The 14452-nt window shown below is 41.2% G+C and overlaps 1 protein-coding gene across 1 annotated transcript in view; it reads right to left on the bottom strand.

Annotated features, from left to right (window-relative positions):
- Window positions 1-13273, bottom strand: part of plekhm1 (pleckstrin homology domain containing, family M (with RUN domain) member 1) — a 31380-nt gene extending 18107 nt beyond the window's left edge. Inside the window, 6 exon segments of the mRNA XM_084669749.1 lie at window positions 1437-1842; window positions 3172-3834; window positions 4442-4689; window positions 12224-12313; window positions 13002-13120; window positions 13203-13273. Of these exon segments, the coding sequence (XP_084525875.1) occupies window positions 1437-1842; window positions 3172-3834; window positions 4442-4689; window positions 12224-12277 (1371 nt within the window). The 5' untranslated portion in view covers window positions 12278-12313; window positions 13002-13120; window positions 13203-13273.
- Window positions 13274-14452: the final 1179 nt, after the last annotated feature.

The raw sequence follows: 14452 nt of genomic DNA, 5'->3' as shown, positions 1-14452 counted from the left end.
GAAAATGTAACAAAAATGTCTAACTACGTTTGTTGTTCTAGAGGGAGCTTGTTAGTAAAAAAAAAATAGAATATAGTTATGGAATGCAACAGGTCCTAGTATCATGTACTTGTGTTGAACAGTTTCAGTTTCATCACAAGCTTTATGATATACAGATTAGGGACAGTAGCCCCTTTGTTAAGAGATCCCGCAATTTTGCAACCTTTTGCAAAAGCCCCACTCGAAAACTCCCTAGACCAATCCTACCAAAGCAACCAGTCACTACTTGAAGGAGGTCCGTCAATCTTTTGGTTGTTAAGGCGCAAAAGGGCATACAGAAACTACAAATCCAAGTGTACTGCTCAAGAAAACCGTCTAATTTTCACATTGACAAAACTGTGATGACTTTATTCTATCGTGCTTTAATTGAATCTATTTTATTCATTTCTTTAGTGTCATGGTTCATAAATCTATCCTTAAAGAACCGGAATAGTTTGAGTCAAATGGTCTAGTAGCCTGATTGGGGAGTCACAACTTAACCCAGTTACAGCTGACTGGCTCAATATTTAATGATGACTCCCAACCTTTGCACAGTGAATTTCAGCTTCTTCCTTCTGAATGAAAGTTTATTGTTCCGAAGTGCAGAACAAAGCCGTGTATAAACAGTTTTGTTTCAGCAGCTACAATAAGTCCAAGCAACATTGCATCTATATTACTGTATTAGCAATGTCGATTTTATTGTTTATTTATGTTTGGTTGCAAACATGGAGTAGCAGTTTTATCATGTTTAGATTTTTAGGTCTATACTATGTGTTCTTGTAAATATGTCAAATGTACAAACTCACCCACTGCAGATCAAATTTACCTATGGGTATAAATTAAGTAAACCAAGCTACCCCGAAAAACAGTGTGGGAAAAAGAATCACTTACACTGACTGGCAGTATGCTAATAATAGCAGTTTACAGTAGTGCCCGCTATACAAAGCAAAGCTTGACGGGCTAGCAACAGTAACTAAGGGAAGCAGGGCTTTTGCGAAAGGTCAATTACCATAAAGACCCATCACTATGCCAACATCGCTTGTTCACCCTGAATCAAACAAATCCTGCATAATGCTGCCCCATGTGTGGTCTTGATTCAGAATCAGAGGCGTGACGAATGTAGCATCTAGAATGTAGTCCCGCCATGTCGGCAAATCTCCTTATTATCCATATTTTCGGCTCTGTCACTACCTTTGCTGCCAGATTTATGCCAGTACAACAATGACCCCCCCCCCCCCCGTTTCGTGTTTTTACATTTCATACAAAACTGCAAGGAGGCATACAGGTACAACATTCCCGCCGTAAACAAACAATGTACAAGTTTCATAAAGCGCTCAAAGATAAAAAGGTCAGGGCAATCATATGATGAGTCTTGACTCAGGACAGACAGAGGGAGGGGAGGCAGGCACTTTGCTTACAGAGAAATTAATGTCTGCAGACATTTTCCGGCTATGCATACAAGCAGATTGCCATAGATCCATTTTGCCTGAAGGCTCTGAGACACTCAATGAGGAATTCTCCGCCTTATTCTCTTGTCCATTATTCCTTATTTGCGGAGTCTCAGCAATTGCTAGGTCAGGCGTCTTTTCAACTTTTCCTACAAGCCCGATGAAGGAGGGTTTTATTGCCAAGGGCACAGATATCTCTGTTGGCAGCGACTCCTGGTCTCGGGTCTCAAGTTGAAGGTCAGAGAGGTCTGGGCAAAGTGCAGCATGGCCCTGGGTCTCACTGTCGGAGCCACTGATGGCAGTGGTTTCAGAGAAGAGGTTGGTACCAGAGATGGAGTCTTCACGCATGGAGTCTTGACTGGAGTGGCCACTCTTTCTGTAGTACACAAGCAAAAGAGGAACAGCACAAGATTTTATTCTATGTTTAACTTTTCAGTTCATTAAATTATGATGTTACTTAATTAAGATAGTATTCCGTGATATATTTTATACAGATACGATATATATATATATATATATATATATATATATATATAAAGAAACAGTACCCCCCAAATAGCTGGTGGTAGCTAGACCGTAAAAAAACACAATTTGCTAGTCCATTTCGTGCCTTCCCTAGAGACACCCCAAAAAAACATTTATTCTACTCCCTTTTTTATTGGACAACACATAACAGTCGGTCCCAAAAAATAATTTTACATATATTTCCATTTAAACAACCTAAAACAAAAATACATGTTCTTTTGTAAGTTTTTGTAATCGCTTTCCACTAACTTGGCCTCTAGCAATTGAGGTGGCTGCTGCTGTCAGTGGTAAGTAGCGTGGTTAGCCAGATGAACGTGTCCCGGATTGATTAGTTGGGATTAAACATGGCTGCTTATAATTGCAGTTTTTTTTTTTTTTTACGCAACTAGCTCAGTAAGAAAAACTTGTGTGTGTGTGTGGCCTACTATAGGTGGTCACAGCATATGCATGCTTTTTAAATGTACTTTCAACACTTTAGAGTAAAACACACATTCATAGTTTTTTTGTTTTGTTTTGGTGCACCTTTGCAAAAAGATTTAGGGAATGATGGGGTTACGGACAAACTACGGTCCATTTCCATCGCCAACTTCAAATTGCCAAATTCATTACTTCATTAAATTATGAAGTTACTTAACTCGTGAAGGAGTAGTGTCGCACATGTGATCGTTCGAATGCGGGTCTCACTGCGTAACGTCGCACATGTGCGATTTAGAACATTCCAACTATTTTCCAATAGACAAAAACTATGACAAACGCTATAGAAAATCTTCAAAATTTACAATTAGGAGGCTAACAAGTAACATTAGCAAGTAGTAGCATTGCTAGAAGTAGTCAGGTGGCTGAGCGGTTAGGGAATCGGGCTAGTAATCTGAAGGTTGCCAGTTTGATTCCCAGCTGTGCCAAATGACGTTGTGTCCTTGGGCAAGGCACTACACCCTACTTGCCTCAGGGGAATGTCCCTGTACTTACTGTAAGTTGCTCTGGATAAGAGTGTCTGCTAAATGACAAGTATTATGCTAGGTAACGGAAGCTGACTAAAGCTAGCTAGCTTCCGTTTCGGAAAAATAACTCACACGTCGGAAATATTTAGAATTCACGCAGGGTTAATTAAGATAGTATTCCGAGTATTCCGTCGACGATAGGAGCATATTCTCCAAACCCTATTGCATGACTTACTTACTGTATAAGAGGCCTCTTGGTGTTGTGTTCTAAAATTGAGGATATCTCAAGGTCACATGGCCAGGGCTCCTTGTCTGAGCTCCTGGGGTCATGACCCTGCAGCAGGCTGTCAGAGCTCAGGCTGGAAGAGAGTTGAGATGAACCTGTAGTGTCCAGGCTCAAATTGGATGAGTTCAGGGGGGACCGTCCTCCCACTACTGCACCCCTCCCCATCATTGCTCCCAACCCCACTTGCTGCACCTCTACTGTGTCCGACCCACAGGACGACTGGGATGCTGTATCCCAGGACTCCTTGCACTTAGAGTATGAGGAGCCACTGGCCCCATTAAGGAGAAGGTCAACGGTTTCACCTTGGGAGGCAGAGCAAAGGCCAGATAGAACCAGTGGGGTGATGGTCCACTCATTCAGCACAGAAGACTTGTAGGACAGGTTAAAGGTGAGGGATCCCAGGCCCTGGAGGTAGCTGAGCAGCACCTCACGCTCTTCTGGGTTCAAAAGCAGAGCGTTGGGTTGATAGTGGCCCTGCAGCTTGGAGCCCTCACGGAACAAGGCAGCCAAGTAACATTCCACCAGGCCATGGTTGAGGGCTAGCCGTACCCAAGCTCGGCAACGGCCCACGTCAGTACCCACGAAGCACAGCTTCTCCACCTCTGTAATCACGTCACTAAGGGGAGAGTGACATCATGGCATTTTATAATTTAAAGTACTTTACGTGTAATTGTGTACAGTATAGACAGTGTCCAAATGGTATCCATTTGCTGTAGGTTATTAACAGTGTTGGGAAGGATACTTTCAAAACATCATACAAATCATACCATGTATTTTGTAACGTATTCCGTTATGTTACTCAATCTGAGTAACATATTCTTAATAATTGGATTAACATTGAATTTCATTTTATCAGTGCAGGAATGCGGCCATTAATTCCTGCTTACTAAACTGTGTTTCCCGATAACGATGGATCTTAGTTGTTACGAGGGTTCTCTACAAGCAAAATAACAAACCATCGTTATTTCTTACGTGCGTTTCCCGAACATGCTCGTAAGGAGAACCCTTGTACATGTCTCTTAAGAACTACTCGAGAGTGGATGAGAGGCATGCTTTGGCCAACCATGGTACATGAGTTACTCCCCAACTCTTTATTAAACACATCACAATCCATTATTAAATATTCTCAGGTATTATCAAGTATTTATTCTGTCTTCTGTATTATCAGATATTGGTATAAAAGTGGATATTGCAGTTGGTGCACTGCTTTTGCTGCAGCTCACCGATGAGTGACGGTCTTGAGCAAACTCCAGAAGACCGGCTGAGGTAGCGGTCCCCGAGAGCCTTCTTTTTGGTTGCGGCCCCCAGCCTCAGAGCGGATATACTTGCTCTTAATCCCGTGGATGAAGACAGCCTCAAGGGCACAGCACAGGAGGTTGGCGTCCCTGTCCTCGCTGGTCACCATAGCATCGGTCGTCACATAACGCTTCTGCAGAACCTTGAGTGCCAGCGCCAACTTCTCTTTGATGCACTAAAGGACATAAAAGTGTCTGATTATTGAAATTCTCTCGCATAGGGTTCCAGAAATAACACTGAACGAAACATCCCAACTTTCCCACTCTACGACCAAGCCGTACCACTTTGAGTTGCACAATGCTGGAAGTAACTTTCTACTAGCGTGGAAACAATTCAAAGCAGGAAAAAACTAAATCATCTCAGTCTTGAGGTAAAGTTCAATACAAGGTCGATATTAAACTGATAGTATAACTAGAGAGGGTACAATGCCTTATTTCTCATGGGGAACAAAAAAGCCTCAAGGACCCATAAGGTCCACCATAATGGATTTTCCTGTACAGTGAAAACTTGGGGAAATCTTTAAAATTAATCTCCTCTTAAACCAACCTCTTGAAATGTTGTACAGATGTGTAGAATACATGTCTTTATATAGGGTGAAATGGAAAAAGAAATGCAATACAAAATGTCTGTCTGAAGGTCCTGTTGTTGAGGATTTTATTGCTTGGTGTGATAACTTTAAGGATGTGATTTTTGATTTCCGGAAGTCACAGCACAATCTTCCACACAGGGGCGTTTCTACATGGGGGGCCTACAGGGGCCGGTGCCCCTGTAAAAATCCCTGGCCCCCCCTGAGCTTTTTTTTTTTTTTTTTTTTTTACTACACGTTTTTCTTCTTCTAGTAGTCATCATGAACCGAGGAAGGGATATTGCAGCCTTTTTTGCCCCAGTAAATAAAGAAGTTTGAGAAACATATCAAGGTATTGAGAGAGCTGAGGAGCTGGAAGAGGGAGAGCCAGAGCATTTAGTATGATTTTAATGTAAAGCAAATTTAAGTATTTAATGTTTAAATATCATTTGTTTCCGTTTTTTAATGTGCCCCTCTGATTAAACACTGGCCCCCCCTTGGCTCCCCCAGTAAAATTAGTCTAGAACCGCTACTGCTTCCGCACACTGTTATTCATGACAAGAATGTTGACATTGTAGCTGAATATAAATATTTAGGAACCATCATTGACAACAAACTATCTTTTGAGAGCAATACTGAGGCTGTCTGTAAAAAGTCCCAACAGAGACTTTTCTTTTTGAGGAAGATGAAATCATTCAGGGTGTGCACGACTTTGATGACTTTGTTTTACCAGTGTTTTATTGAATCTGTCTTGACATTTGGCATTGTGGTGTGGTACAGTGGTCTTCCAATGATCAGCAAGCGTAAACTTACAAAGCTGGCTAATGTAGCATCTAAGGTGGTTGGGGTACAGTTAGCCCAGTTGCAAGATATATACGATAAATGGTTAAGGCTAAACACATTTTAAACTGCCCTGACCACCCACTTTTCGGAGAGTGTGACTTGCTCCCTTCTGGTTGTCGTTTTAGGCTACCTAGGTTAAGAACTGGTCGTGCCAGAGATTCTTTCATTCCTGTGGCTATTAGGAACCTAAATTCACTTGGCCGACATCATGATGTTTTTTAAAATTTAATTAAAAATGTATTTCCTGCCAATGGCCATTACTGTCCCAATTGGACCTTGTCATGGGGTTTGGGGGAAGGCGTGTCTGTATTGTGTGTTCTGTGTTGTGTAATGTTGTTGGCATTTGGTGCTGTTCTGTGTTTGTGTATGTGTTTCTGACCCCTGCTGCACACTAATTTCCTTTTGAAGGATAAATAAAGTTGAAAGGTGTATATTTATGTAAATGTCTGTGTCAATAAATCAAATATAATTTTGACTGATGGTTTTTCAAACCTGAATGTATGTTATGTTATGTATGTACTTGTGCATCATCTGTGGTATTGTGTATCCAATAGTCTGTACCACTATCCTTTCATGAATCATCGGCCCCCACCGATAAGCTTTCCTAGCTTCTTTGGGGGACCCTTTCACTCTACCCAATTAGTGTTGTACCACAACTGTATTATTATTGTAATATTTGAGGTGGTATTGTGAATAAATCAATCAATCAATAGGGTTCAAGATGACATCACTGAAGAACCATAAACAACTTCACCTTGGTGTGTCAAAATATGATTGAATTCAATTGAATTGCTCCACAGAGAGCGCACTCCAAATTCTCACAGACTCATCCTGCCCCTTGACACTAGGGTGTCCCGCTTGACACTACCTGTCCCGCTTTACGTTGTGTCACACAGCATTTTAACCCCTTGTCCCGCACGTCGCATATTGAAAATGCTGTGCAATACAACGCAAAGCGGGACAGGTGGTCACCCTACTTGACACACATGCGAGCTTGGGGAGATGCGGACACATCCTTTCTGGAAATTGTGGACAGCTCCTGTTCGGACATACTTTTTCCCCAACCAAGCTTCCCCAGACCCAACTTCCCGACCAAATTGTTTTGTGGGCGGGGCTAAATTGAGCACTTTTAGACTTTTAAATCATGAGTTTGAATTGACGGAAACCGACCTGAAAAGTAGGGTTTTTTTCCCTGTGTTTATAATTAGTGAATCATTCTGCATCTTGGCGAATTCTTCACGAAGAAGGTTGAGGAGGGCAGCCTTTAGGAGATGTGGGAACTGTGCTTTTAGCCAGATGATCCGATTATTTTTGTGATTTGTGGAGAACTTGCAATTGGAGTGAGACTGCGTCCCTGGGGTAGCCTAAAATGTTTTGACGTTAGCCTCAGTCAGACTCGGCTCGCTCACTGGCAGTGTGTAAACAATTCTGTATTTCACTCAATTCTACTCCAAACGTCAGGGAGGACTGCTTTATGTAGACAAGATCCTGCTAAAGATAGCCAGTATATCAGAATTTTTTTATGTTTTTTTATGCCCTGAGAAAGCGACCTACGTAGCCAGGCTAGTTTTGCCAATTTCACTAGGTCAAGCTATTTACATTACATTTACATTTATTCATTTAGCAGACGCTCTTATCCAGAGCGACTGACACAAAGTACAGGGACATTCCCCCCGAGGCAAGTAGGGTGAAGTTCCTTGCCCAAGGACACAACGTTATTTGGCACAACCGGGAATCAAACTGGCAACCTTCTGGTTACTAGCCCGATTCCCTAACCGCTCAGCCACTTGACTCACTATTTAAAGGTCTCTGACAGTAAGAATTACCGTTTACAGGCAAAGGTTGAGCTGGTCTTTGGTCAGATGTGTATATATTGACCAGTTTAGAGTTAAGTACTCTTGCCAGAGCCTGGAATCGAACCCGTGTTTTGAGTGACTTTGCATGGGTCTCCATCAGGTCAAAACATTTGGATTCAAGTTTGAACTAGTGCTACTGCATTTCACAGTCAAACTGTAGTTTTTATCCAGTGTAGATGGAAAAAGTTTAATTTTTCACTACTGACATGGACCCTTTCTTCACTTTTACAGGTCTAGAGGGTCATGCAGAGGTCTACTCAACAGAGTTAAACAGAGGGTGCTGAGAGCAACACAGGCCCCTTACTGGACTACCCCTTTCTAACTGGACAGCTTCTCTTCAGCCCTGACCCCAGGACAGCTTCATCCAGCTGGCCTGCCCTGCCTACCTGTCTGCCTGCCTGCAGGCCCTGCTTGCCCCTGCCTGCCAGCCCTCCAGAGACAGACAGTCACCCCACAAACACGGTAGCTCTGCAGACTGCTTTTTTGAGGACATTGATGAAAAACGACAAACCTGCTTCTTGAATGATTTGAGCTCCACATCAGTACATCTCACACATTTGTCTGTTTCCATGGAATTCGTTGAATTTCTAATTTCTGCTCCATCATTTTCTACCATAGTGTAAAAATAAATATTATTTAGGACAGCAATTACATTTTTGTGTCATACTTTCGGATTACACACATTTAGTCAATGTTCTTAAACTCAACCGATTATTGTCATTTTACCATACTGTTCATATTGAACAGACATCAGTGTTTACTTGGAAAGATCACTGTACATTTACACTTTTGATTTGTATTTCCATCGTAAGTTTGGTCTTTAATTTCATTTGGAAGTGGTATTAAAAGATCTTAAGTCTTAAATGTAACTTGTGTATACCTGTAGACACCCTGTGAAGCCCCCACCCCCCACTCCAGAGACAGTTGGTGACAGAGAGGTGCAGACATTAAGTTAAACATAGTCATGCCTTAAGAGTACAGAGTACAAATAGAGACGAAATGTGTAAATGGATGTTGAAACGCAGTTCTCTGAGTTAGTGCATGTCAGTTTAAGCAAAGGTAGCCTTTTAAACCTCTAGGTTTAAAAATAATTCAGATTTGATTGGAACTCTCTTTTATACATTTATAGTTGGATTTGACATTTAACAGACATTTAACTCATTTAGCAAATTGTTTAACTCAAACAACCATAACAGTACATATGGTATACAAAACTGCAGTCAGATTTGACGAAATTGTTATCTTGGATGTAATCTTTTGTTGATTTCTGTTGCTATGAAAACCAGTTTAGCCAAGCTAACTAACATTGTTTTTAGCTAGCTTGCATTACCATTCAATCGCTAACAAAACATTAGTAAAAATAGCTTGCTAATCAGGCAGAACTTGTTAATGCAGGAGACTCCGAGACCTTGCCAAACTGAAACTACTGAAGGAAACTAAATGTTTCTCTCCACTGGTATCCAATGAAGTTGCTCCCAGGGTTTTTCCTGCATAGAGAATATTTGGGCGTGCGCCTAAGCCATTTTTCCGAGCGCCTATGATTTTTTTTATTTATTATTAAGCTGTGTTCATCACGCGTGCAATTCATGTCCGCGAATATGTTCTCAATAGTATGTTTCAAGTAGGCTACAGCCGAATTCTCGTTCTGTTTGAATTAATAATCAAGTTGATAAGCGTGTCTTCTTGTCTGATCAATATGCAACTGTGAGGTGCGCGAATGGACAGAGTGGCCAGTAAACTGTCATTCTGCTTCGAGGGCCAGCCCAATGTCCACGAATACACCTGTACAAATGCAAACAAGCAGGCCGCTTGCTGTGGTGGCGTATACGGGACAGGTTCTGGTGGGCCGGTCTGGATCAAAGTACTAGTACTATCACTTTTCCTAAAACAGCTTACAGTCAACATGACAACCCCTACCAAATAAAGCATTGCTAGGAAAATACTTCCATGCCTGTAGCTTGGAAATACATAGTTACAAAGCTGTCAAATAACAAACATGCCATGACTACTGGTATACCTCAACAAACTTACAGTAGACACGACTGCCGCGCAGCACAATTGCAGGTGCTGTGATATTTCTAATGACATAATCTCGCAGCACCTCATATTCCGCGTCTTGTGCGGCATACAATCCTGAACTTGCACCAGTACTAGATACACCTTCAAAGTAGGGTGGCCGGACAGTCTGGATTTTCAATGCCCTGTCCGGACACATATTTGTACTCCTTTTTGGAGTTGCACCGGGCCCTAAAGTGCCGCGCAGTAGAATGTTTTGCTGGAACGCAGTCTAACAAATGATCGTCTTAAAGCGGTGTCTGATTAATATCTGATAGGCTTAAATTAGGTTCTAACCCTATATCATTGGTTGAAAACGTAAACAAGGCTTTATGTGCTGGCTACGTCATACATACGCTGCTGTCTATATTCACAGAACAACCGTTGACACATAGAAGAAACATGCCTAAACATCAGACGTCGTTCAACCCAGAGCGCTGGGCAATGGCACAGATAATGCTAGTTCTGCCGGGCACTCTTCCTTGACAACATTTTTTGCTCCAAACACAACAACAGCTGCTGAGCTGACCAAATTATATATTTTAATTTCTATTTGACCCAAGTGTCCTCCTTTTCAGGGTTATGCTTCTGGTCACTCTACTTCAAAGTATCACTGACACGACAGCAAAAGACTAAAGGTAAATGTCTTTTTTTACTTTACTTGAGTTATATATAAATTATATATATATAAAAAAGTAACTACCCTGGGATTTTTATTTGACGATGAGAGGCTCGTTGTCTATAGGTTGTGACTATCATGCTAGTGTGCTGAATGGGAACCGTTACGTGAGTGTACAGTGGCTAGAGCTAATGTCAGAGCCATAATGAGGCTCTCATTTACTAGCTTGCACTGACAACCTTCAGTTGGTAGCTAATGTTGTTAGCTAATGTAAGCTACTTGCCAGTAGTTAACTAGCTGAGTTAGCTAACGTTTTCACATCAAAGAATTCAAATGTATCTTCCCTTACAAAAAAAAATGCATGGAATTTTCTAAAATGATGTCTTGATTTTCAAATATAAAATAAACGTACCGTACAAAATAAGAACGGGTGGATTTTTTGGGTAAAAGAAATTAACTTACCGGTACGTTTATTGGGGTGAAAAGAGTAGCCACTCAGTGTATTTTTGTGGGCGTATACCATTTCTACGCAACTTCCTGTTGCATCACAGAAATTAAATGGACTGCTGTTCCTCAGGGTTTCCCATACAACTTTTCAGACAGGGCGACCGCCTAAAGCAACACACTCCGGCCGCCTTAACTCCGTCGTTGTCGTAAAAAAATATATAATATATGTATAGCGATATCCACCGTGTTACTCTGTCCTGTTTTCTCCCTTCCATTCCAAACCGTGTCCAAAGCCAGTCACCCTTCTCTGCAGAACGCATTACTCTATTGCCCCACCCCACCCTACCACCTTAACTAAAACATTTTCTGCGGAAAACCCTGCCATTCCTACTTATTCTCTATCGACATTATTGAAAGTGAATTAAGACTATGATATCTTTATTGAGGGAAGTCATTACTTCAATAATATTTTTTTTTTGATTTATCGTCCAGCCCTAGTTAAAAGTATGGTTTGGAGTTTGTTAGCACAAACAGCTCAACTTCTATTTTTAGTTTATAGCCTGTTCTCCCTTTTGAAAATTGCTGCAGGTTAGTAGAAAGCTGCAAGACACTGAATGCAAATGCCACGAGACACTGTTGCAAGAGACTGTTAAGACAGTTCCACTGCTGCGAGACACTGGTAAAATATGGATAGTTAAATGTTCCAAAACCCGAAATGTAACAGCCGTGTACATGTAACGGGGGTGTAACAGACGTGGTCTTGCTCTGTCAGAAGGCTTTAAGGACCATTTGTTCGTCCCTGCCTGGTCTCAAACACACCACCTCTGAACTGCCAAGCGCAACCACTACGTCAAAGAAAAGCTAGCTATTCCTTGACACGGGTGGCCTTACATACCTAAGGAGTGAGTTTCACCGATTCACACCGGTTACATACAGGCGACACATTTTGCTGTGGTGTTTTTAACGTTGACTGTATCGTCTGTACACAGACTTTAAATTTGGGGTTTTGGCACATTTGGCTTTCCCCTAGTAAGATGTTGGCAGTGCTGTCATGTGTCAGAGAGCACTGGTACGGTGTGGTCAAGCACACCTCTCTAATTTGAATAATAACTCACTAGTAGGCTAAGTAACTCAGTAAACTATTCAGTACATTTTGTAGGTATTTTGATAACCTCATAAAACACTAACCTTCGACTTAATGTTTTTGACATGCTTTTCTGCATGTCCGTAAACTTTCCAAAAACTATTTACAACAAATACACTGTACAACTTGTAGTACAGAAGTAAGTTGTCATAAATTCTCAGTGTGAAAAGTCAAATTTACCAGTTTGACATCTTTCGCCTCTGGCCCCGTATCTAGGGTTTGTGTGGCTAGCATTGTGTCTCCAGAAATCTTCTAGTCCCGCATTGCAAACTGTAACAAACAAAATAAAGTCAATTATCAGACAACTCCACAAAACAAAAACTCTTACTACGTAAAACTTTCCACTCACGTTACAACAATGTTCAGCATAACCCGTAGCGTACACGAAACAAAATATTTGACTTCGCTGGAAAACCTAAACTCATAAAAATGTAAAACTGGATTAACTGGATTTGTTGCCCCCTGTCATCAATATACAGCTTGTTCCGTGATATTACTTTGGGTTATTGTCAGTGACAAAATCAGTCACGCGAAGTAGGCTACTGAACGTTTTTTGGTCGACTGTAAAAGGAAGTTGCTAGGCATATACTTCCTGGAACATGGGTACAGTGACTACTTATCATGGTTTAACACACACACACACTGTTCCCAAGGCAGACATCTGTGTGACTCAAAATTGGAAAATGTTATGTCTGGTAACCTCCGTGCATGATAGAGTTGTAAGACTGAAGATAACTCGAAATCTCTTTCAGCAACTGTCTGTTGCGCAATTTAAACTGTTCACGGCATATTGTCACATGAGACTGCATCACGGGATTCTCAATAGACCACAAACATGCATTTAACACTGAGATGGCTGAGAAGATAAGCTGACGTTAGCTAGCAAACTTCGTGTTTGTGAAATTAAAAGGCTTTCTTAAAGGTCGAACACAAACAACCAGGCCATGCATGCGCTTACCGTTTTGTGACAGCACCATCAAAATGGCTCGCCAGTTAGCTTGCAAGCTAGTTGCATTGGATTTTAGTCACGCAGCGGGCAGTTTTCGATAAGTCTCTTCAAGACTGCAGACCTGTAGTCTAGAACACACAATTCGGAATTCAACTACAGAAATAGTACATTATGCCCCAGTACAAGCAGGTAAACTGTTCCAACACTCACAGCTTGGCTGATGCATTATGGGATAAGAATATTGTAGTAAACCTGCGCCACCTACAGCTTTCCGGTGTAATGTCACGACAGTGTGGTGAAAGTTACAAAAGTAACACTAGTATCAGGAATCTTAATCAGTGGCAACCAGACTTTTAAATATGGGGTGGCCAAGGGGTGGCCAGGGCTACTTCAGGGGGTCCACAGACCATGACTGAAAATGTGTGTGTAACCTTAGCCTGGCATCTAACCTTAGCCTGGCATCTAAGCAATTATTCATGATTGCTGATGAGAAATTCAAATTCATTTTAGCCTGAGTTCTTCAGTGTGGCTTAGTATGGTCCACTAGGGTTACTTTAATCAAATTCTACAGGACTGTCTCAGAAAATTAGAATATTGTGATAAAGTTCTTTATTTCCTGTAATGCAATTAAAAAAACAAAAATGTCATGCATTCTGGATTCATTACAAATCAACTGAAATATAGCAAGCCTTTTATTCTTTTAATATTGCGGATTATGGCTTACAGTTTAAGAAAACTCAAATATCCTATCTCTAAATATTAGAATATCATGAAAAAGTATACTAGTAGGGTATTCAACTAATCACTTGAATCGTCTAATTAACTCGAAACACCTGCAAGGGTTTCCTGAGCCTTGAAAAACACTCAGCTTGGTTCAGTAAACTAAATCACAAGTATGGGGAAGACTGCTGATCTGACTGCTGTCCAGAGGACCATCATTGACACCCTCCATCAGGAGGGTAAGACTAGTGATGGGGGAAACTAAGCTTTCCGAAGCAACGTGCTATTTGACACAATTATCTTGAAAATGTATCACTTTTTCGAAGCGTTCGATACATCTTCTCCATAGGGACATCTGCTGGTCAGTTCATTGTATGGCGACTGTATCTAGCGATGGAAGGAATCAAGTGACGTCAAGTCACAATCGTCATTGACAACTTGATAAATAAAGGTTATGTGACAAATGTTTCGATTTGCAAGTGTCAAAAATATGTTATCATATATCTTGTTGTATTATAAGCAACGTAACGTCTTTACTACTTTACGTTTATAACATTTATTTTTAGTTTCTTATAACGTTAGTTTCACAAAGTTCAACAGAGTATGGCCTCGTGGTAAGAGCGCAGACCCTCACTCAGACATAGTGAGACCGCATCCGCTCACCCTGTTTTAGTGGAAGTATAGGCTATGCTAAATGAATACATAATTATATGATAATGTAAGCTAGCGGTTAAGGTTTT

Source organism: Hypomesus nipponensis, chromosome 13, assembly GCF_054491055.1.
Source record: "Hypomesus nipponensis isolate SF chromosome 13, ASM5449105v1, whole genome shotgun sequence".
Taxonomy (NCBI): domain Eukaryota; kingdom Metazoa; phylum Chordata; class Actinopteri; order Osmeriformes; family Osmeridae; genus Hypomesus; species Hypomesus nipponensis.
Note: the sequence above shows the minus strand (reverse complement) of the source record. Positions and strands in the feature narration are given on the sequence as shown.